The sequence below is a fragment of the Channa argus genome, chromosome 13 (assembly GCF_033026475.1).
Source record: "Channa argus isolate prfri chromosome 13, Channa argus male v1.0, whole genome shotgun sequence".
NCBI lineage: Eukaryota > Metazoa > Chordata > Actinopteri > Anabantiformes > Channidae > Channa > Channa argus.
In genome coordinates this window covers 23,179,418-23,201,189 of record NC_090209.1, presented here as the reverse complement: position 1 = coordinate 23,201,189, position 21,772 = coordinate 23,179,418, and the positions used below count along the sequence as shown (strand labels likewise).

The following is a 21,772-nucleotide window of genomic DNA, read 5'->3' as shown; positions in this document are numbered from 1 at the left end:
TCCAACCCTGTGCACCGTGTGTTTATAAGCGGGTTTGTTCTCCGTGTGAAGGACGTGAAGTGGTGACATGAACCCTGACATGCATATAGACTTTGCTTTCTGTGTGGACTGACTCACTTTGCATTAAAGCATTACTGAATATCACAGTAACATCAGGACGGGAAATAAGTCCACTGTAATCCCACAGCAGTCCTTTTCCAGCAGGTGGGCTTCAACAGCCTAAACTGTCAAAGTGGTGATTTGGAGTCGAAGCTTCTCAAATGATGAAATCTCCACAACTCAATTAGAGTTTTTGAATCTAAGTCATTATTTTGACTCCTCCCTCTGCATTGTCTCCCCCTAGCGTTAGCACCTAGAATGATTTTAGGTCTTACATTTCTCCCGCATCCTTCCATCAAGCCTTTTGATTCATATTTATTGTGATCGTAATTGGTGCAACATTCTCTCTAAAACAAGACAACTGCTAGACAATGTGACTTGTGCAACAACCAATACTGGGCCACGCAGCAACATCTGCAAATGAGTGACTATCGTTTATTATAAGCAGCAGGAACTGATTTTAAATCAGCAAAATTCAGTCTTCAAATGGTCACGAGTGATGTATTAGATTAGTAAGAATTAATACTGTTCTGTGCCATTGCTCTGCTTGCAGTGTTAGTCATTTTCCAGGCTGATGTCTATAAAACGAGCTTCCATCAGCTCTGTTCTCCGGTGTGAAGACAGGAAGTCATGCACCGTGGTGTTTCCCTTTAAAAATATCCGACGTAACGTGACGCAGATGCTTCCATCCATATGCCCTTGTGTTTCTCCTCACGCGGCAGCCATCGAGCACACCTCTTGCGTCCCCCTGGTCCAGCCCCCACTCTCCTCTCCTCTCCTCTCCTCTCTCCTGTCCTCCCCTCTCCGAGCGTGTGAGCAAAGATCACCGCTGCATCCAGCGGCTCTTGGCGACGAGCCGCAGGGAAACTGAGACCCGAGACGATGGAACCACGACAGGACTAAACATTAGGAGGAAAGGGGCACAGGTAAGGGAGGCCAGGGCTTGTTATTAACATCATCTGTGCGATTGGCTGCGACAGAGGTGTCGTTTTGCGGAGGATGCGTGTTTAGAGTGGAGAGTATAGTGTGCAAGTATCATCCTAGAAATATTGTGTGAATGGAGCTCGGCGTTTATTGAAAACGTTGTCCACATGGCTCCGGCTATATCCCCCGTCTGTTTATTTTGGTGCAGATGATGGAGAAATGCTGCGCAGTGTGCGCAAGCAGATGCGTGCGCGTCTTGTCATCCTGTGCGCCCAGTTTGTGCGTGTGGCCAAGGCCTTTAGGCGTCACGTGTATTTTGTGCACCGGTGTCAGGACAACAACAAGCGAGGTATTTCATAGACGTAGTCACTGCAACGACATTTCATCGTTGCAGTGGTTCTGCATGGAGGAAACGCTCTGTGTGTCCCAAAGTAAGTGCCATCCATGTTTGTAGGCAGCAAAGTCGTGACAGCTTTCCTGGTGCTGCAGTTTGACCTTGCAGCATTTCTGTTTTTGAGGTATGTACGTACCACCTGACAGTGACAGGAACACAGCTCCTGTGTGGTTGTCATGTCAATGCTTCACTGACTTGGGGGTTACCTAACTGTTCATTCCATTTCCTAAACATTATTCTTTTACATCGTCAAGATTAAACTCTTGAAGCCAGTTCCAAAATGTAACAATGCTGTATACAGTCAAACGTGAAAGGATGTAATGAAGAACTGAGTTTTGAGATTCTGTAAAATTCTGGATTAACCTTGACACAAATACAACAAATCCTACACAAAAATGCCCAACTGTCAGAATTAAATGATAAGATACAGCAGAGATGCACCACATAAAGACAGTCCCACACTACACTATTTGTACTTGTTTTGTTTTGGGTCTATCTTTTCTTTTATTGCTTTCCAACAACAGTCACTTTAGAGCGTCTGGCCTCGATGCCCCTTTTGTAATTCCTCTGTGCACATGGACCTTTTTATTTATGAGCCTACTGTACATACAGGCTGCCCAACTCCTGACGCGTGTGAAAATGAAGATGACAGAACAAAACATGCTGTGAATGCAGAGACAGAGCTCCATGTTTTTCACCGTCCTGTAGTGCAGTTCTCTTTTGTCCTTGGCCATCTTGTCATCAGCTGGCTCCTCTATCCTCTCCCTCGGCATTCACAACCAATGGCAACTCTACCACTGCTCATGTTCCTCACAAGTGGCGGACTGACCGTCGCTATGGAGACTTTGCAGTCATTTTCACAGCATGGTGATTGTTCTGATGTGCCCGTGATGGGGAAAAATGTGTAATTAGGCCACTTCTTCATTTGGTAATCAAACACAAACAGAACTATCCCTGAGATCTTTGTGTAACATGGCAGCAGTGATCTCGCAGGACTACGTACAACAGTTCATTTCAGGTCTTTATTTGTGCAGAATCTCCAGAGGCTGTGTTGTTGAATGTTGTTTTTTCCTTCCTCCTGCATGCAAAGTATCATTGTCAGTCTCAGCTGCTTGCACTAAATCTCAAAGGGCGACTTTTTTTTTTTTTTCATCTTGCTTTCTATGCGTTTACTTTAAGATGTAAATGTGCAATAATGGTTTAAAATATTTCTCTGCTTCTAGCTGAAAAACATTTCCCAGAGAAGTTTTTCATCATTAGTTAAGATGATGTCATCTGTCGGAGCTCTGGAAAAGCTGGTTGACCATGATTACAAACTCTATAATGTGAGCAACAAGTCAACATAATCTAAACTAAAGCTTCCTTTCGAGTGATGTCATCTGGAGGGATTTTTCAGCTACAAGTACCGAGACATTTTGATATACGGAAATTTAATATCATTTGTGTACATGTGCTAGTCAAACTAGATCCAAAAGAAGCATGATAGTGTTACGATATCTGAGTAGCCCTGAGGGCGGGGGGGGGGGGGGGGGGGGAAGAAAAGTGTGTAAGGCCGTTCAAGCAGTTTTCTCAAAGAGAGTTTGGTTTTCCTCCTTGGCCTGGGTTGGTGCCCAAACGCTTTAGCTTCTTACACTTGAAACAGAAGCTGTGTCTACTCGTGACCCCTTGATACACTTTGTGGCATTTCATTCAGTTCTCAGGATGTTATGTCTGGAACTATGTCAAGACCTGAGTAAGTAAAACTACGTTTTATAAAACGATGGCATAATTTGTGGATCAGCCAAAGTGTTTCAGTTTCTTGATGACTGTTCTCTTAACGACCCTCTGATATTACTGTACAGTAAACATGGATAAATGCGGTTTTGTCCATACTTCCCACAGCACCATACCGGAAAATGTTTATGCGTCATGCATGAGCAGAATTTCTGCTACTTGGAGGCAGCAACCATAAGATGTATTTGCAACACATTATGATGAATTAGCCTATGTATGTTAATATGGCAACTTGTTAGCAAACAGTTTCCTGTTTACACATTAAGCACATACTATGAAGCTGTATTAGCATTAATTTGGTCTTCACAAACACTTGGAGGAAGTATCTGGCTCTTGAGGTGCTAAATTCTCCATAACGTTTAGCAAACTAATTGCTAATGTTGTCTTTCTGCTCTTGGTTCTGAGCAGATAGTTTAGAAGTTGTTTGTAAAGGTTGTGGACCAAAAACAAAAAAAACCCCAAAGCAAAACTAACAGGAGAAAGTTACTATGTAGAGCAGAGTAAGTGCAGAGTTAGGTGTAAGTGCAGAGTTAGGTGATGGCTCAGAACAGAGCTAAAAGAGTGAGTATTAGTCTGTTTATACTGTAGCCTGAAACATGACTGTAATGCTTATGATGTTGCCTGATGGATGCGTTAATGGCCCCTTTTGAATGTTTGTTGTAATGAGGACATGGTAATGTTTTCCTGTTAAGAAAAGGATCACTCCTGACTTTCAGTGCATTAGTGCATCATGATCCTGAATGGAGTCTGATCTACAGAGAGTGAAGGAAATCAATGTATCTAGCTTCTCTTGGCTCCTCCAACATGGTATTAACATGATTGTGAATATTGATTTTTTTTCCCATTTTTATCAATGCTCTGCCTGACTTTGCTTTAAGGAAAAACACTTCACATGAACTACTAGCATAAGCACTTAAGCTGCAGCTCCCCGACATGCTTTAAAGCGTTTCTGCTTTGTTCATGAGTGTAAGACATTTTGAGCTTTTGACCTAATTAAGTGCAAATGTGAGATTCCCAGTGGTCTCAGATAAGAGTTGTCTAAAATGCCATAGAAGTTGAATTAATGCCACGTGCATTTTACTAGGCACTTAAATTCAAATGAGGGCTAAACCCTGTCAAATTACAGCGCGACTATGGGGTAAAAAGTCTGAAAGAAGCTATTTCATCTAAAGCAAACGCACATGAAAATCTGTCTAACTTGAAGATTTGATCAATCTTTGCTATTTTCTCTTCTGTCATTTTCTCTTTCACCCTTGTGGTTAAATGTCCTGTTCACTGATGGTTCAGTGAAAGCTGCACGGCATCTTTATTGCTGTGCTCTGCTGGATCTCAGCTGAGCTACCCTGCATCTGCTGCAGCAGCAGGGTGACTCTGCAGGAATGACCTGATCTGTGTACGCCGTGAAAACCCAGCGTCACTGTTTGAGCCCTGCACGCAACATATTTTTCACAAAAACGTGAGTATGTGCTTGTCTCCAACTAGTACACGTGCTTGTCATGGAAGCATAGAGCCTGGAAGGAAAGTGTAGCCACTAATGATGTTGCTGTTTAGTCCTGTGGTATGTTTTCTTATGGTAGTGTCCCCTATGTTACTTCATCATCTAGCATGAATATGGACTGCTGCAATGCATGAGCTATATAGGAAATCTGTGTTGTTGTTATTTTTTTAAACTGGTATGTTCAGTCAATCAGAAGCTGGAAGATTGAGAGGGGGAAGATGAAGTGAGTTGGTATCTTCTAGCTTTTGATTGACTGAACACACCTGATCCAGGTGGGTAGGACTTTTTTATTTTTTCCAACCAATATGTTTTACTTTGAGGCTGGCACATCTGATTGACCTTAGATTTAAAAAAACCAAACAGCCGGCCATAGTATGTGGCATGTTCCATGGTGCCGGGATGCAAGCTATCACACTGCTATCCAGTAATGTCCATGTTGCTTGACTAATATTCAGCCAACTAGCATGGAGCTTTTTTCGTATGACTGTTATTAAAAGTAAATCTTCAATTATATATTTATAAGGGCCGATACTGCGGCCACTACCACATTCAATTAGACCTAAAAGCTTGTGGGCACCGAAGGTCTTTTCCACAGAAGACATTTTAACACTTTCCTTCTGTTGTTGACTAGTTGATTTTTTTTTTCAATCACAGGAAACCATGATCAAATACATGAAAAGCTGCTTTTATCTGTAACTTGGTGTTTCCTCTGTGTTCATTATAAATCGTGAGTCCCATGTGTCTTGTTTTCTTCCCGTGGCATTGCTGCAGACTACAGGGACCAGACCCAACTACATGGACTGACAAATACGCAAGTATTTATTATTTTATTTTTATTATTTTATCATAAAAGTTTGTTTTGTCAAGGATTTTTCAGTTAACTCATAACAGACCATAACTCCTTCACCACACATAGTAAATAATGTTTTACATCAAATCTTATCTTGTTCATGCACAGATGTATTCATTGCACACAGAATACCATAAATAGTGGGTCGCACTGTTGCTGCTGAGTGTGCAGTCTACCCAGATAAGAGTGAGTCATCATGATCTGGTTAAGAGTGTTTGCTTTGCAGAGATGCAGTGCTGCATCCAGCACACAGATTCATTATTTAAATCACATTGACGCTTCCCTTCTTGGGACATCGTGTACAGCACTAGAAATGCTACTACTGCAGCTTAATCATCCTGCTGCTTCCAGTCAAACCACCTGCTGGATCCACCTAATATTTATCTCACCTTCTTGGATAATGGTGTTAGTCATAACTAATTAGAGCTCAGAGTTCTGCTATTTAAAATGGGGAAAAAACATGATTTTTAGAGTGACAGCCCTTCGCTTAATGTGACCTACATGCACACGGTCCAAAGGTAGCATTTATCCATGATCTAGCACATCCTGGTGATCGGTTTCCGGTTTTCCTTCACCACACAGCAACAGTGCTGTAAAGGACTAGAGGGGTGTTTGGATGAGCAACACTGAGCACACTAACGGACCCAAACACTGACTGACTGTTGAATGGTAGTCCTGCATTAAAGGCACTGGCTCAGTGTTATAGATCACGGAGCTGTCTAACAGTCCAAAACAGATTTCCATGTTTGTCAGAAGGGAATGCAAGAGTCTTGAGGAGACTTTCGAGCGTAGCTGCTGTGAGCCACACTTTCTCTGTCCGACCTGTGGGGTGCAAGTCGCGAGTTGTATTACCACCGAGGTGAGGACAAGGTGGGGGGCTTTATTACCCACTTTGTGCCTGCATGTAAACTGTCTTTTCTCTTTACTGAGTCTTGTTTTCTCAGTTCAGTTGTGGATTTTTTTTAAATGGAGACACTAGCTTAGACCAATTTATCTTTCATAGCAAGGACATTGTGTCTTTCATAAGTGTCTCTTCTGCTGCAGTCACAGGGGATTAAAAAATGGCACAGCGTGAGTGCATGTGTGTGTAATCACACCTTTCCACAGACTCACTCACTCACTCACTCACTCACTCACTCTCACATATTCCTAACTGCTCACCATTTCTGTCCTATAAGCAAAGACGCTGCTTGTGTGTCTTCCTCACTGAGGCTGTCCTGTGCCTGCAGATGCTGTTACATAACACGCCTAACTTAATAAATGCTTGATGATGTGCTCTGATATGGTTTGATCTGTTGTGACAGCAGCCAGAGCTGGTGAACACGTTGCCTTCCTGGGTCTGTTTCACACTGTGTGGGGATCCTAATGAAATCATAACTGCTAATAGACAATAATATGTCCTGAATAAACCATTTTTCATGTTACTAGTGACATGAATAATACCTAATAATGTTTTTTCTGTCTGGTCAGTGTGCCTATTGTGAAATTAGTTGAATGATCAGCAAACAATAATGTTCTGTGGTTTGGATCTAAACTGGTCTAGTGAGTGAGATTTAAGTAAGGCTGCAAGGTTGTTCCATTCATCTTCCCTGCACCCTGTCTCCTCTTCCATGATTTGATTCACTCGGTCTCTGATTATCACATTATGTCACCTTTATATAGACCAATTGATAACAGACTAAAACCAAAACCCATGAATTAAACTATTTTGCAAGCCATAGGCCCGTTGACTATAATTCAGAAGAAAAATATGTATTTATATCTGTATATTATAACAACAGTTCCTATATAAATAATTCCCATAAAATGGCATTCTGTCATTCAAAAAAAAAACAGAGGGTCATTTGAATCAAGGCAGTGTTGTGATTGATCGCTTGTCCGTGTAGTAGCTGGTCTGAGGTTGATGTTGTTTCTAAAGTAAAACTACTCCTAGAATATTCATTAGCTTAATTTTATTATTTATTATAACTTTTAGGTGCACATACATGTTGCATACGTTACAATAAAATGGTTTCTCTGCATTTGACCCCTCCCCCTGGGGCGAGCAGTGGGCTGGGATCTGATTCTATAGACGTCTGTCCCCCAGCTTAATGCTCTACCCTTTGCTCCACAGGCCGCCCATGGTTTGATCATAGTTTCTGTACACTGACTCTGATGTTACACTGTAAGTTAGCAAAACAAGCTTTAATATTAAACGTATATCATGTCGATTTTGTTAGTTTGCGAAGATGGAGCTAAATGTGGAAGTCAGTCGGGACAAATTAGACCAAATAAGAAGAAACAAAGCAGAAATAAGTGCACACTGCACTTCAGGCCTCCATTGAGTTTAATGAGAAGGCAGCATTTCACTCCTCACACACACATTCATCTGGCATTGTGGAAGTTTGTTTGGATGTGTGTCTGTCTGCTTCACCAGTTTACAATAAACCTGTTTGCATACAGAAATCAGGATCCCTAATAACTGGAATGAGAGTTTGATCTTTTGTTGTTGGTAGTGCTGATGGGGTTATGTGTAATGATGTATGATGCTGTTGTTGTCCGAATTACAATATTTTAGGTGGACGTGTGCCAGGCGAGGCAGTCACCTCCAACGAGTAACTTTTTAGTGGGATTTTGCTGCCGTCAACTAACTAGAAGCAGGCGTGGTAGCAAAATGAGTGAGGTGGAGACCCAGTTGTTGTTGATGCTTTTCTCTAGAGGTGCAAATTTCTAACAAACCTAAAATTAATCAAATTATGTTTGAAAACCTGGGTCTGCAAACTCTTGTGGACAACAATAAAGTATCATAAATCCAAGAGACGGAGGTGGTAAAGTAGAGCTTGGATGTGGAGAATAGTTTTCTTCTCTTAACAGGATTTAATTGGGCTAAGTGACACAGAGAGCGATACCACGCAAAAGTTGAATTTCCATTAATCTACCTACATACAACGTAACCTCCTTCACTGACTGGGGAGTTTTTTTGCCCCCCCAAGCATGGTTGGCATATATAGACAGCACAGTGTTAAAGCAGGAACGTGACTTTCAGCAGGTGCAAATTTGGCCCTCAGGAGCCCTTTAAGTTGTACGTGATGTATTATTGTTGAAAAGAAACCTCCACTTCCTTTCCATTCTGTCGATCTCTGTCTCTCACTCTCAGTGTGCTTCTCTATCTCACAATACATCCTGGCGGAATTAATTTATAATTTATATTTTCTTTTTATAGATTTGTATGAGCCTGGAAAAACCACAGCTGTGGCAGAAAACCCATGTCTCTGTACTCACAGGAAAACTCTGACATTGGGTGACACACACACAGAGCAAATAAACAGAAGCTTAGAAACACAAGCAGGCCAGAGGTGATTGGTTGGTGAAATTCTGTACCCAGTGTTTGCGAGCTTGAGTCGAACGCGTCATGCTGTAGGCTGAACATCCAGAGCCGATCACTAAAGCAGGCAGCAAAACCCATCCCGTGTGTGAGTGTTAGTGTGTGTGTGTGTGTGTGTGTGTGTGGGTCACCATAATTATTTTGGTATTTCTTATTCCGTCACTCCTCTTGCTGTCCACTCTCTTCTTCCTGGGTGTCTGTGGTCACGCTCTGGCCGTGTATGTGTTTTCCCCTCCAGGCTCTGAAGGTTGAGCTGACGAACAGAGACGGAGCTGAGGAAACTTTGGGTTGTGCAGTCGGCTGTCTTGCCCCATGTCTGCCCCTGCTCCAGCCACTCGGAGGTCTACGTCAGGCTCTCGGCGGTAAGTAACCAGTGAGAAACCCTGATTTGTTTTTTTTTTTTTTCTCCTCTCTTAGCCACACATACACGTCCTATCCTACCAGACATTTGGTTCTTCTTTGTTTATGGGATTGTTGAATTGCCTCTAATTGTTTGTCTGTGCTCATTTGCTCGTTTTGTAAAGAATTAATGTGAACAAACTATCTAATGTCAGTGTTTTCCCCAAACATTCAGTGGTACTTATCAAAGGCAGATTGAGCAAGTCAAGCAATACATGGTAAATTATAATTTAAAAAATAAAGCTAGATATGGATTCTAATAATTTTTATTAAATATTATTGTTTGCTTGTTGATTTTTACTGTAGAATATTGTATATTTTAAAGACACTCAACTTTGTAATAAGAGCCCCATTAGAGGATTTAAAATATTAATCATTTATAATTTGTATTTTATTGATTTAGTTCTAATCCATTTATAGCAATATTCCTTTAGGGAACCAGGCTGTGACAGTTTCCTGTAGTGTTGATTACATTTGACTGTAAGAGAAAGACTAGTGGTCCTTGTTATTAATAACTTAAAAGAACCAGAAACAACCTTGCCAGCTTTTATAAAGGCTGTTGTATTAGAAAGTGGTGCCCTGAGAACTTGCTGAACTTGTTAAAATCTCTCTTCCAGTTTCCAGTCAGTACTTTAATACCGTGGAAAAGCCATCTTGGCCTTGCAATCTGCTGGTGAGCTGAAGCATCCAAAGTAATTCTAATCTCACCTAACACCTGTGTGTCAAGTGACTTATAATGGTTTGATTGATGTTCCCCTTAAAGATGTTGCCAACCATAGGTTTATGTGTGGGTCACAGGCGTCCTGGAGTCGAGGTGTGGTTACGGCGGTTGTAGTGGTTTTATTATCATTGCAGTGTGGAGCTGCAGAGCGTTCAATCTGCAGCTGTGGTGTCCTCCTCTGTCTCATTTCTTTTCCCCAGATTCAACCCTCTGAAGGTGCTGCAGCCCAAACGACGCTTGCAGCAAATACTGGCGTCCTCCCCCGTCCCGGTGCCCAAGCCGGCGTCAGGGTCGGGGACAGCCGAGCCAGGGGCCACAGCGCCGGTGGCCGTTCCTGTGCCCGCGGCTCCTGCGTGAGACACGCTTCAGTTACACTATCAGAGAGCATGCTGCGTAGCTGGAGCTCCGGCGTGCACTGTAGCCACTAAAACGAGAGCAAACAGCACACAGCCAATACTTATGCTCCCTGTGTTATAGCTCTTCTTCCACTTTCCATGAAAGTACTGCATGTCTGCAGCAATAGAAGTGGTAAATTTACCAGTTAAATGTCATTGTTTTTCGTTTTGAAACCATTGGTCCCAAAGGAAGTTTCTCGCTTCCATTCGACAAGTATCAATAACAAATTCATTTTCAGAAAAGCAGAAGAAGTATTTTTTTTCCTTTTTTCCCAGCTGTAGCCAACTAATTAGTTAATCTTTAATGAGCCCCATGACTTTTTAAATTCTGGCATTTTAAAAGAAACCCGTTGCAGGATTTTATTATTATTATTATTATTATTATTATTATTAGTGGAGTACTACTGTTTATCCTGCCATAACCCTGATTGGCTGCTTAGCTCAGATACTGACACTTTCAAAACTGTGTGTTACACTTTAGAAGTGAAAAGGCTTTTAGGAAGAGTTTATCTAACTTAACACTTGTTTTAGAGTAAAATCAGAGACAGAGTTAAGTTCAATAGGATCTGCTACTACAATAGTGTCACTTTAATACATTTGTTCACATGAAGTTGTGTTTAGTGGCTACATGCATGGTAGAAATAGCGCTATTGTGCTGTGGATACATACTGTGATCATAAGTGATCACTGGTTCACCACAGCGGCACCTGTGCACTGACATTGACTGAAAAGATAATGTGCTTATTGGATTATCTTTAAAATGAGTTGAGCTTCTTGAGCAAAGGTTTATTTTATTTTTTTTTCTCCACTAGAAAAAAACTGCACTAAGGAGTTTTTCTGCATTGCGCTCCCTCACTCGCCAACTCCTGGGAGACACTTCCAACCACTACATCCACCCGACCACCACCCACAGTCCAGCTGACTCAGCTGCTTCCCCCCCTGCCTGTTTCGGTTCTGTTCTGTTAATGTCTTGGCTTTTGTCATAATTATATTCAAAGGACTACTCAGTAGTCAATGTGTGGCCCTGCTCCCTGAACTAATTACACAGGACACTTTTCTCTCAGAGCTCTTGGTAGAAACACTGGGAAGCTGGTATATACCGCAACACAGTTGTGTAAGAAGTGAGAATGACGCCTTGTGTCAAATGTAGCGACCTTTGTGTAATGTTGAACAGTCGCATCCCGTCTCCAGTGAACTATCTGTGGAGTTAATGTGTCCTGTGTCCAAATCCCTGGCTGCTAAGATTGCCACTGCTTTTTCCCCTCATTTCCAATGTGACTGGGCAACAGTCATGTCCACTTACAGTTTTAACATTTCCTATATTTTAAAAAATATCATCAATTATAAATATTATATTATAGTTTTTTTGGTCTTATCTGTGAAGAATGCTGACAGAAGTTGCCCATCACAGGTCCCATTTCCCGGCTACCACTGATTAAACTCTACTATACTGTGATACTCAACTTGTGTGGCAGCAGTGTTTGAAAGTAAAATATGTTTTACTTATTTTCAACAATATTCTTTGGAGGACAGGCTACATGTGGTTTTACGTGTCTCTGCAATATGTATTTCAAATTGTCGATTATCCGACATGAGGTAAAGCAATAGCTTTCTTGCAAAGAGCTGGACGAGATAATTGATGCCACTCTCGTTTGAACCTTTGTATGTATTCAAGTATGAAGCTAGAGCCAGCAGGTTTTCATCTTGTGAAATGTAAAGACCTAAAGCAAGAGGAAACAGCCCGGTAGATCCAGTATCCAAACTTCCGGTGCTTCTTTTTTTAAGGTGCCTGTAAAGCAGAATTGGGAATTTGATCACTGCTGCTTTTGATCACCTGGCAGCTTCATTTGAGTAGTTTTTTTATTATTATTTTTTTTTAACGACAATGCTCTTGAAAATCATAGATAGAAACAGCTGCTACACAGTGGGCTAGTTGCTATATATGATCTTAACACCCAGTGTCTTTGTGACATGATTTTAAATCTGATGTTTGGGTATGTGTGGTCTCCTCAGGCCTTACAATAGCCTTTATTTAAAAAAAAATAAGCAAGGTCCAACCCTTATTTCTGGTATTTGCTTTAACCACCAATATCAGGCTGAAATTCAAATCCAAAACTGGCACACTGCACAAGGCACATTGAAAGCACATTTTACAAAATATTTAAATGTTGTCATGTGGTACATTTACAGACGGTTGGTAATTAAAAATGCCAATGGGATATTAGTTGTGTAGGGCAGAGATTCCAAGCCCTGGTCCTGAGGGGGCCCTGCTGTTGGCTGTGTATTACATGGATCATGTATTTACTTAATCAGAAGTTGGAACATATCAATTTGTGGACTTACCCCCCTTCCTGCTCCAGCATTCCTGGTGTCTGAAATGAAGCATTGGTCCGTCTCCACACTGTCCTTCTGTGGACACAACGCAGGGTTTCCCCCTCACGCCACTCTGTGTTCCCCCTCCTTGGCCAGCTGTGGCAGATGTTGGGTTAAGTCTATTTACCTAAGCTGGAGGAAGGTTGAAGGTTTCCTCAAAAAGTTCAGTTAAAGTATGGAAGAGTACTTTTGTCCATCCAGTCAGCGTCTCTGTCTTCTCTCCACACTCACTCTGACTACACTAATCAGTCTCTCATGCCAACACGATAATCTCCTTATGCAATATTGGCTCACACTGTTGTCGTAGCTCAAGCCCACTTTTAAATCTGACAGCCGAAATTATTAAAAAAACTAGAGCCATGAAGGCGACGGTGACAATCCTATAAACTATAATCTGCCCTGAGGTTGTCTCTGGTAAAGGGTGAGGAGGGAGCAGAGAGCAAACTACATCCTAGATATGAGATGCTATACATAGGACAGATTTCCAGGTGATGTAGAGACACTGTTCTGGAGGTGTTTGGTAGCCCAGGTTGTAAAATTGGACTTCCTCTGACAATCGTTAGTCTTTTTTTTGTTTGTTTGTTTTATATTTGATTACTGACACATTTTATGTCCACAAATTTGTCAAACTGGATATGTTGTGTAGAGACATTTGTGTGGAGGCTTGTTTTGAAGTGCAATGCTTTAGATGATGAGGCTTTTAGATTAAACGCCATTGCTCCCACTGCTGCCGCGCTACAGCTTCTGTCCCCATTAGAGGCTCTGAACATTTCGTCTCGTGTTAATAGTATTTCAGGTTGCACGTTTCAGAATGGGTTTCGTGCCCGTAAAGGCCTCAAAGCTGCAGATGACTTCATGTTGATGTTGTGTGTTGAATGGCAAACTAAAGAGAGCAGCCTTAAGTGTGAAAGCAGAGCTACAGTATCTGTCCTCCCCCTTTATGAAGCTTTCAGAGGGCCACGTCTCTTGGGGCATAACAGGGTTTGAGTGATTGTTGATATGCCATCTGAACTCCCTCCTGCTCAGAGCTTTGTCTCACTGCAGTAGAACAGCATGCATACGTTCATAGCATGCTGCACTGTATCGTTCAGGTGTAGTCGTCTGCTGTCCGCTGTGATTTAACACCCTGTTGTCTCTGCCTGGTCAGGTTTGACTACTGCAGGTTCATTGAGCTAGACTACGTTCCCATGGAGACAGGTTATATGGTCTCAATGCGTCCGACTAAAGGCTATGCATCAACCAAGTCACCAACTAAGGGATACACCTCCACCAAGTCCCCGGACCGCCACAGCCGTTCAACAAACTCTCCCTCCACCCCTCGTTCTCGGTCTGTTATGAGCTCCTCTTATTTCCTCCCAATCAGTGTTGTTACTATGGTGCATGGCAATGATGAGACCCCCCCCCCTTGTGAATGCTTCATGATGTTGAGAGATGTGTCTTTTCTGACCTGGTTTCTTTTTTTCTTGTTTAAGAAAACACTCCCCACTTTGTTTCTTTTGAGGAATGCTTTCCATAGTTGTGTTATTAGGTGTGTAAGTCGTTTTCATCATTGCAGAGCACATTCCCTTTCTAAAAAAACAAACAAACTGCGACATCACTGTCTGTGCCCACAGGAGGGTGTGTCCATGTTCTTAGGCAGACCTGCTGTCCACTAGCACTGACTTCAGCCTCTGTATTTGTTGTTTGTCTGTGCACTTCTGTGTTGTAGTGGCATGTCAGTGGACCTGAATTAAAGTCTGCTCCATTCATCGCTATTATGATTTTTATGGGTTTTGAACAGTGTCACGATGGTTTGCCGTCACATCACTGTCTGGCTGTTGGTTTCATGGTGGTTTCAGAAACACTTTAACATGTCTCCTCTTAATTTGGACCAGACGGACACCTGCCGCCCCCAGCAATAGAGATCCCTATGGTAACGCCTCCCTCAGCAGCAGCAACTCAGGATCTTGTAAAGGCAGCGACTGCAGCCCCACAAAAGGGTAAGATGTCAGACACGGCATGGCCTGCTCAGTCTGAGAGCTCATATGCTTTTGATTGCACTTCTCTACAGGCAAATGTGTAAGTAGAGATTGACCCTGAAATTCAGTTTAATTTCTTCACCATGATAAAATCCTGCTTGATATTCATAGGTTTCTATTCCATAACCTCATAATTGGGCTGAACTGCTGTTTCATCTTCACCTCATTATCCAATTAGCTGAAAAATTCGGGAATCAGCCTAGAGTTTCTCAGGCTTTGCCTATTGCTCTTTCAGTGCTGATATGACACAATCCAAATGATTTGATCTCCTGTCAAATTATTTTCAATCTCTTCAAGCTGCTTTAATCGATCATTTTTAAAAAACTGTTTGCTATGTCAAAGGTGTGAAAATTATCTCTAGCTTCCCTCGGCTCTACGTTGTTCTGGAATAATAGTTTTGTTTTCCTTTATTACCTATTGGAGTATTTAGCTCTTTACAACTCTTGTTAAGGTTTAATTCTTAAAGTTGACATGTGAATGCGGTAAAATTAAAAAGCACCACTGTTGATTGTGTTCTGTGTTTCTTAGACGTCACCAGAAATACACTTCGTGTACGGATAACCATGGTATTCAGCCCCCTCTCCCAGAGCAATACCTCACACCCCTGCAACAAAAAGAGGTGTGCATCCGACACCTGCGGGCCAGGCTAAAAGAAACCATCAACACTCTGCAAGACAGGTGAGGATCTGAGAATGGAAATAAGATGATCAACAATGGCCACAAAATCAGATTGTTTGATTAGTGTGTTCCCTTACCACTCAGGCTCTAACCCTTACATCTGTCTTTCTCCTGCCTGTTTTCACGCTCGAAGGGACACAGAGATAGATGAGCTGAGAGGCCAGCTTTGCAGGATGCAGGAGGACTGGGTTGAGGAGGAGTGTCATCGTGTCGAGGCGCAACTGGCCCTGAAGGAGGCGCGTCAGGAGATCCAGCAGCTCAAACAGGCCGTGGAAACTGTCCGTGCCAGGCTCAGTGATGCCGGGGGGCTCAGTGGGGATGTAGGGGTCCAGAAGTACTTCCAAGACATCAACATTCAGAACCACAAGCTTGAGAACCTCTTGCTTAGTATGGAATTAGCCCAGGCCGGATTAGCCAAAGAGGGGGTAGCCATACCAGGCTGTCGGACCCGTGTCGGGGGTTCAGCTCCAGCATCAGTATCAGGGGAAAGTCCAGGGGGAGTACCCAGACTGACAGTGGGAGGGAGGGGTTCTTGCTCCTGTGATGGCTCCCCAGCCCGCTCTCTGACTCGCAGCTCCACCTACACCAAGCTGAGCGATCAGGCACTGGTGGACCGGAGCACCAATGGGCAAGACTTTCCTTGTCTGTCAGGTGACGGCACCCAGGACAGCGGCTTTGTGTGCTGCGGGGAGAGCGGTGTCCCCAGCAGGGCTGACCTCCTGCTGGAGGCCGCCTTCCTCACCGAGGAAACGGCATCTTTACTCAACTCCTACACACAGACCTTCTCCCACTCTCTGCCCAACACTCTGCCTCACACCTTCTCCCACACCTTACCTCACTCTTTCCCTCACAGTTTGTCCCACCCTGTGCCCCACCCTATGCCACACTCCTCCACCTATGAGAAGCTGTGCACAGGTGAGAGGTTAACGCCATTTCGTTGCGGCCTGGGCGGAGTAGGTTGCATGAGCCACCCCTGCCTGTCCCACCACCACCTGTACCTTCATCCCCTCCGGGAGACGGGCATTCAAACGGAAAGTTGCCCCATCCCCACAGCGACTGGTTGCCCCTCTGATTTGGATACCATTGCAGAGCAGCGCACTTTCCGCTCGCAGGCCTGCAGCCCCACCTCCACCTGGTTGTCTGACGAGGGGGAGGAGGAGCTGGACTCTATCACCACTACGACTTCGGTAACCAATGCAACGGTCATGAGTACAGCTACTGAGCCGATCCCAGTTTCCAAAACACCCCTGTTCCCTCCCTTACCACGGTCAGCTAGTGTAGCGTGTTCCATGGAGAGTCCTCTGTGTGGACAGCAGGAAGGAGTGGAAGAGGAAGAAAAGCAGGAAAACGAAAAAAGAGAGAAGGAAACTACTGCAGATCAGAGGCAAGATGAAACAACAGTGATCCCACAGGAGGATGAAAGGCAGCTGCTGCAGATGGATTCAGTAGGTGGGAATGTGGCGGAGGACCAGGGTGCACTGGATGAGGCAACAGCAACATCAGCAGGGATGAACCGCGAGTTTAAGTTTGTAGGATGCTGTGGAGAAGGTAGGCAGAGTGGGACAGCACTGGAAAACCTCAGTGTGGAAGACGTTAGCATGCTAGCAGGACCAACTCAGGCAGAGAAGGAAAACATGAGTGGAAGTAACCCAGGATTATCACCAGGTGTCGAACAGCCTCATACCTCCCAACCAAGGAGATCTACTTCCCATGAGGAGATAGCTGGTTTCACAGTTGTGGAGGTGCGTGATGAGGACGATGACGAAGACGAAAGTAAAGAACCGGGTGCCACAGAGGGAGCAGCAGCAGCAGCAGCAGAGGAGGAAGATGAATCAGACTCTGGGACAATTCAGAAAAGCTATTGGAGTCGTCACTTCCTAGTTGATCTGCTAGCAGTGGCCATCCCTGTTGTGCCGACGGTTGCGTGGCTGTGCCGGGGCCCCGCCCGTGCCGGACAGCCCATGTACCACATAGGGTCGCTGCTGCGAGGCTGTTGCACTGTGGCACTGCACTCGCTGCGCAGGGGAGGTGGGCTGAGGCACTACCCCGCAGGCGGGGGAGACCTGGGTGGATCGCAGATATAAGGGGAGAATCCGTTCAACGTGTCTCCGATCGTCCGTGACGTCTCCTGAACGGGTTTGGGTCCTAGAAGCTAGAAATTCATAACCAAGGTCTCTGAGCTGTAAACTCTGTTGTTGACCTGCTGCTTATTGTTTCTCACCCACAGGCTCCTTCTGTTGCTACCAAGATGTCTAACACTACTAACCGAAAGAGCCGATTGAAATCAATGATCTGTACTTGATTCCAGCTTGATCCTGATTGTTATAGTTTTAAGTGCAGGGTAAGTGTTCAGGCTGTCTGTTGGTCTGCTTTTCTCCCTGAATTCAAACATGTTTAAATGATTATGTGCTAGTGAGCGTGTACATCCAATATATGCGTATGTAATAAGAGTTTGCACATCTGTAACCAAATGGTTTCGTTGCCTACAGTTGGCATTCTGCAGTTTGCTCACTGACGAAGTAATGATCACACAGAAAGTGTAGATATGTCTTAAAACATTCGACTTTTAAAAAAAAAAAAGCAACACAGTAACTTTTGTGGGTTCGCTGACCTTCAGAACCTGCTCGCGTTGTGGGAACCACAGACACTCAGCTGTTTCTGCCAGGCAGAGGCGGGTCTGATTTCCGGGCGATTGGTGGTCGATTGGCGTTCGTATGCAGGGGTCACACCGTGAAGCGAGCAAAACACTGCGGAGCGGTTTTAGACGGTCGCAAAGTAAAGAGTATGAAAACGGTTTTCTCCTTATAAAATCTTCTACCAGAAAAGTGTCTTTGCATGTACGATGTTTGCCTGGGCCTCACAGCACCTTGATAATACAAGCAAAACAGCTGCTTCGTCTTTTAGATTTATTTATTCTGTCTGATCTGCAGGTTTCTGATGGATATAGATTGTACAATAACTGCTTGAGCAGTGTGTATGTGTGTTTCTCATGTTGGCCAAAGAAAGACGGGCTAGAAAAACTTTTATGTCTGACAATCACTTGATTTTTGCTTTTAATTTCCATTCTCACTCCAGCCTCCCCCCCCCCCCACGTTCACTATGGCTGTAAATTTACACATTCATTCAGTTGAGCAAAAAGTGCTTCTTATTTTATGATAACCTGATATCATAATGTGTTTAATCCTTTCTATGCACAGCATCTCTCTAGGTTTTCAATGTGCATTTTCAACCATTGCCTACTGTGGTCAGATGATTGATGCCAATCTCACATCTGGGCCTCAAATGTGAAGCGAGTGAATTGCTCAGCTGGCTCACTAATCAACAGTGGTAGAATGTAACTAAGTACCTTCACTCTGGGTAGAAACTGAAGCCGTCTCCTAAATAATGTGCAATGTTGCGATTGCAACAATTAATTCCACCTAATTTCCATCCATCCATTATTGGAGAAACCTTGCAATTTAAAACATCTTATTTATTTTTTTTAAAGCGGGTGTGACAAAAACCTACAAGTCTTCTAAGAACGTTTAAGCTGTGGGTTTAGAGCGAGTCGCATGCTGGGACTTTTTTCCTTCCTCTTTAGCAACACAAATTGTTCAGTTCATGTTTGCCTTAGAGGGTTTGTTGTCGGGAGTCACGCTATGGGAAAGAGTAGGCTGATGTCAGCATGTATGGTATGGAGCTAAGTCTTATAATGAGCGGACACTTGTTTTAAGATCCTCGCTGGCTAAGTTGGACACTTCAAAGGAAGAGAGCTGTGCCGTCTGTGCTGTATATAGTTCTGCTAACATTTGATTCGCCCGCGCTGCAGTGTCAATGCACTCTGCTGTGAATTTCAAGTCCACGCTACAGGTGTTAGTCAGCCCCTGCAAATAGACAGGCAGTACTACACGTTGCCTACACGTGACACTCTAACATTGGGGTTGGAATCCCGTTGATCAGCGTGTTTGCGCTGTGTGGTTGTGTGTTTACCATGAGAGGACTTTAATGAAAAGTGGCATCTGGTGGCACGTTGCTGAGTCTTTAATTCTGTGTGTGAAAAGGGCAAATAAGCAGCCTGCGGCAGTACCATCAAAAACCTGTCTGTCGTGAGTCAGACATGATCAACAAACACCCGTGCACAACCAGCGGAACTGTTTTAATTAAAGCATTATGAATATTTTTTTTTTTACCATTTGGTTGACATACTTTGCACTATTAATCACTTTATGAATTTTAAACAATTACTTGAAGTTGAGATTGTACGTGTATCCAAAGTGTTGTATGTCTGCTGACTTGTAACTGCTTGCTCTGTTGTAAAGCAGCGTGTTTAAGTTTGGCATAGTGCTGACAATTTGAAACCGGTAATGGTTGATTAAGAGATTGCAGACATTTCAGGTAGATCATAAAATCTATCATAAGCATAAATGTTATTTTTGTGAATGCTGCAAAGCAGTTGCCTTTTACCAATGAGAAGAGCTTCTAATCTCAGCTCTTTCAATCTGTCCAGAATATGTATGTAAAGGCCATGCAAACTTTTGTTGCATGTCCCACTCATTCATTTAGTTTCATTGATCTGACAGAGCCATGAAAACATCGAGCAGATGCCCTAGAAAAGCCACCGTTTCACATGACCTTTCCTCAGCATCGCCTGTCATTGTCGGTATTTTTGCAGTAGTTGTGTTCCCATCTCTCCACTGCATGAAGCGCTTTGCCAAAACCTGTCTCATGTTTTTTACAAAAAGCCATAAAATCCTGCGAGGGTGACACAATATGGGACGCGGCATCCGCTTCTCATCGTTTTGCGTAAACAAAATCCCTATTAATCAAAGTCCAATGATTTTTACTGTACATCAGCAAGTTGAGAAAATTGTAACTAACGGGGCAACTGAGCAAAAAGGGCCGCTAGAGAAGTCGTAATGCTATGTCTTGAGGTGCGGGTGGAGATGTGGTATGTTTATCAAAGAGGTTGAGTGAAATCTCCATTGCACATAGGAAATATTGGAGTTCTCGTTTGCTATTATCACGTGCAGACAAGTTAGAATTTAAATTATTTTGCAAACAAATTGTGGGGAGTTTCAGGGGGACTTTGGGGACTGTGTAAGCACCAACTTTCTGTCTTAATATATATTTGTTTTAAACAATGTTTAAGGCCTGCTTATGTAGGTCTTCACTTGCAAGCCCTAATAGGGTTTAGTGAGTCCAGTGACATTATTAATCCTTGAGGGAAATTGTTCCTCCCTGATATTATACATTATAATGCCAATGAGGCCATTATCCTATTCTGTAACTCATTATGACCCTGTTTCATTTGCTCTGTCAGCTGAGCTGTAGTAGTGAGACGCTGTGTATATCCTTTAGACCCTCATGATGATGATGATGATGGCTATTTCTTAGGATAAAGGTGGGAAGTGTTTGTCAATATTTGAATGTGTATTGTCACTTTAAGCTTTATTGCTTGTCTGTCTGTGCTCCATAGACTGTGTGTTATGATAATGTATACAGAGGTTGTACCAAGTCCTTTAACATCCATTCATTCAGGACATTCGATATCTTGTATAATAAGTGAGCTGGCATTATTAAAGTCTAAAGATAATGTATTGTAAATTGACTATTTTAAAGGCAATAGTAGTGTGTACAGTAAAAGACATTAATAGGGTATTTCTCCATTCACTCACTGTATAAAGAAAGACCTCGATTCCTTATTAAAGAGCATGGAGAAAAGTTTCCGCTGTCTTCATCTGTTCCTCTGAATCTTCCATCTGTTTGTTTTCCCTCCTTTTATTGTAGAATTACTTTAGTCTGTTTCTCCAACTACGTTTGGGGCCAGGAGCCTGTTTTCTCACAGACAAGGGAAAGACCCAACCCCACGAGTGCTGTTTGCTCCTCTTGACTAGTTTTACTAGTTTTGTTTGGGGTTTTTTTTGGACTGTGGTCTTTTTTTCTGTTTTTGAACTATCTTGCAGTTTCTTTTTCTCTTTTTTTTTTTTCAAATATCGTTCCAGGTGATTTGAGTTAATATGCATCTTTCTGGTCATTCCGTGTGTGTTTAAACTGAACTCTTTCAGGGCCTGGACTTTATGCTCACTCAGTTATGCATGATTGGTATGAGGATGACTGTACTGCCCAACACCATCAAGGTAATGTGATCAGAAAGACTTTATTTGTTTTACAATATCGGTTACATTCTTATAAACTTTCGATTTTTCTAGCGCTTTTTTACAGAATGACTTTTATCAGATTGCATACCTAGAAAAAGTAAAGGAATACATGCATCCAAACATGAACAGCTTTAAAAGAAGAAATTATA

At 43.0% G+C, this 21,772-nt stretch overlaps 1 protein-coding gene across 14 annotated transcripts; it reads left to right on the top strand.

Annotated features, from left to right (window-relative positions):
- Positions 1–647: 647 nt before the first annotated feature.
- Positions 648–21,189, top strand: snphb (syntaphilin b). 14 transcript variants are annotated; one of them, XR_010916426.1, is made up of 10 exons: positions 650–1,025; positions 4,478–4,646; positions 5,460–5,503; positions 9,141–9,264; positions 10,223–10,375; positions 13,938–14,117; positions 14,665–14,769; positions 15,337–15,486; positions 15,620–17,622; positions 17,714–21,189. XR_010916426.1 is itself a non-coding variant. In XM_067528273.1 (9 exons), the coding sequence occupies exons 4-9, from the start codon at positions 9,215–9,217 to the stop codon at positions 17,568–17,570; spliced, it is 2,589 nt and encodes an 862-aa protein (XP_067384374.1). In that variant the 5' UTR covers positions 651–1,025; positions 4,478–4,646; positions 5,467–5,503; positions 9,141–9,214; the 3' UTR covers positions 17,571–21,189. The 14 variants fall into 14 exon arrangements, 13 of the variants coding, with proteins under 13 accessions (XP_067384377.1, XP_067384374.1, XP_067384371.1 ...); XM_067528273.1 differs by having other exon boundaries at positions 651–1,025; positions 5,467–5,503; positions 15,620–21,189; XM_067528270.1 differs by having other exon boundaries at positions 651–1,025; positions 15,620–21,189.
- The last annotated feature ends 583 nt before the right edge of the window (positions 21,190–21,772 follow it).

Excerpts from the sequence above, each read along its gene's own strand:
- snphb (XM_067528271.1), top strand. The coding sequence starts at position 9,215 with ATGTCTGCCCCTGCTCCAGCCACTCGGAGGTCTACGTCAGGCTCTCGG. Across the intron at positions 9,265-10,222 it reads TCTACGTCAGGCTCTCGGCG|ATTCAACCCTCTGAAGGTGC; the intron begins GTAAGTAACCAG and ends TCTTTTCCCCAG. Across the intron at positions 15,487-15,619 it reads ATCAACACTCTGCAAGACAG|GGACACAGAGATAGATGAGC; the intron begins GTGAGGATCTGA and ends TCACGCTCGAAG.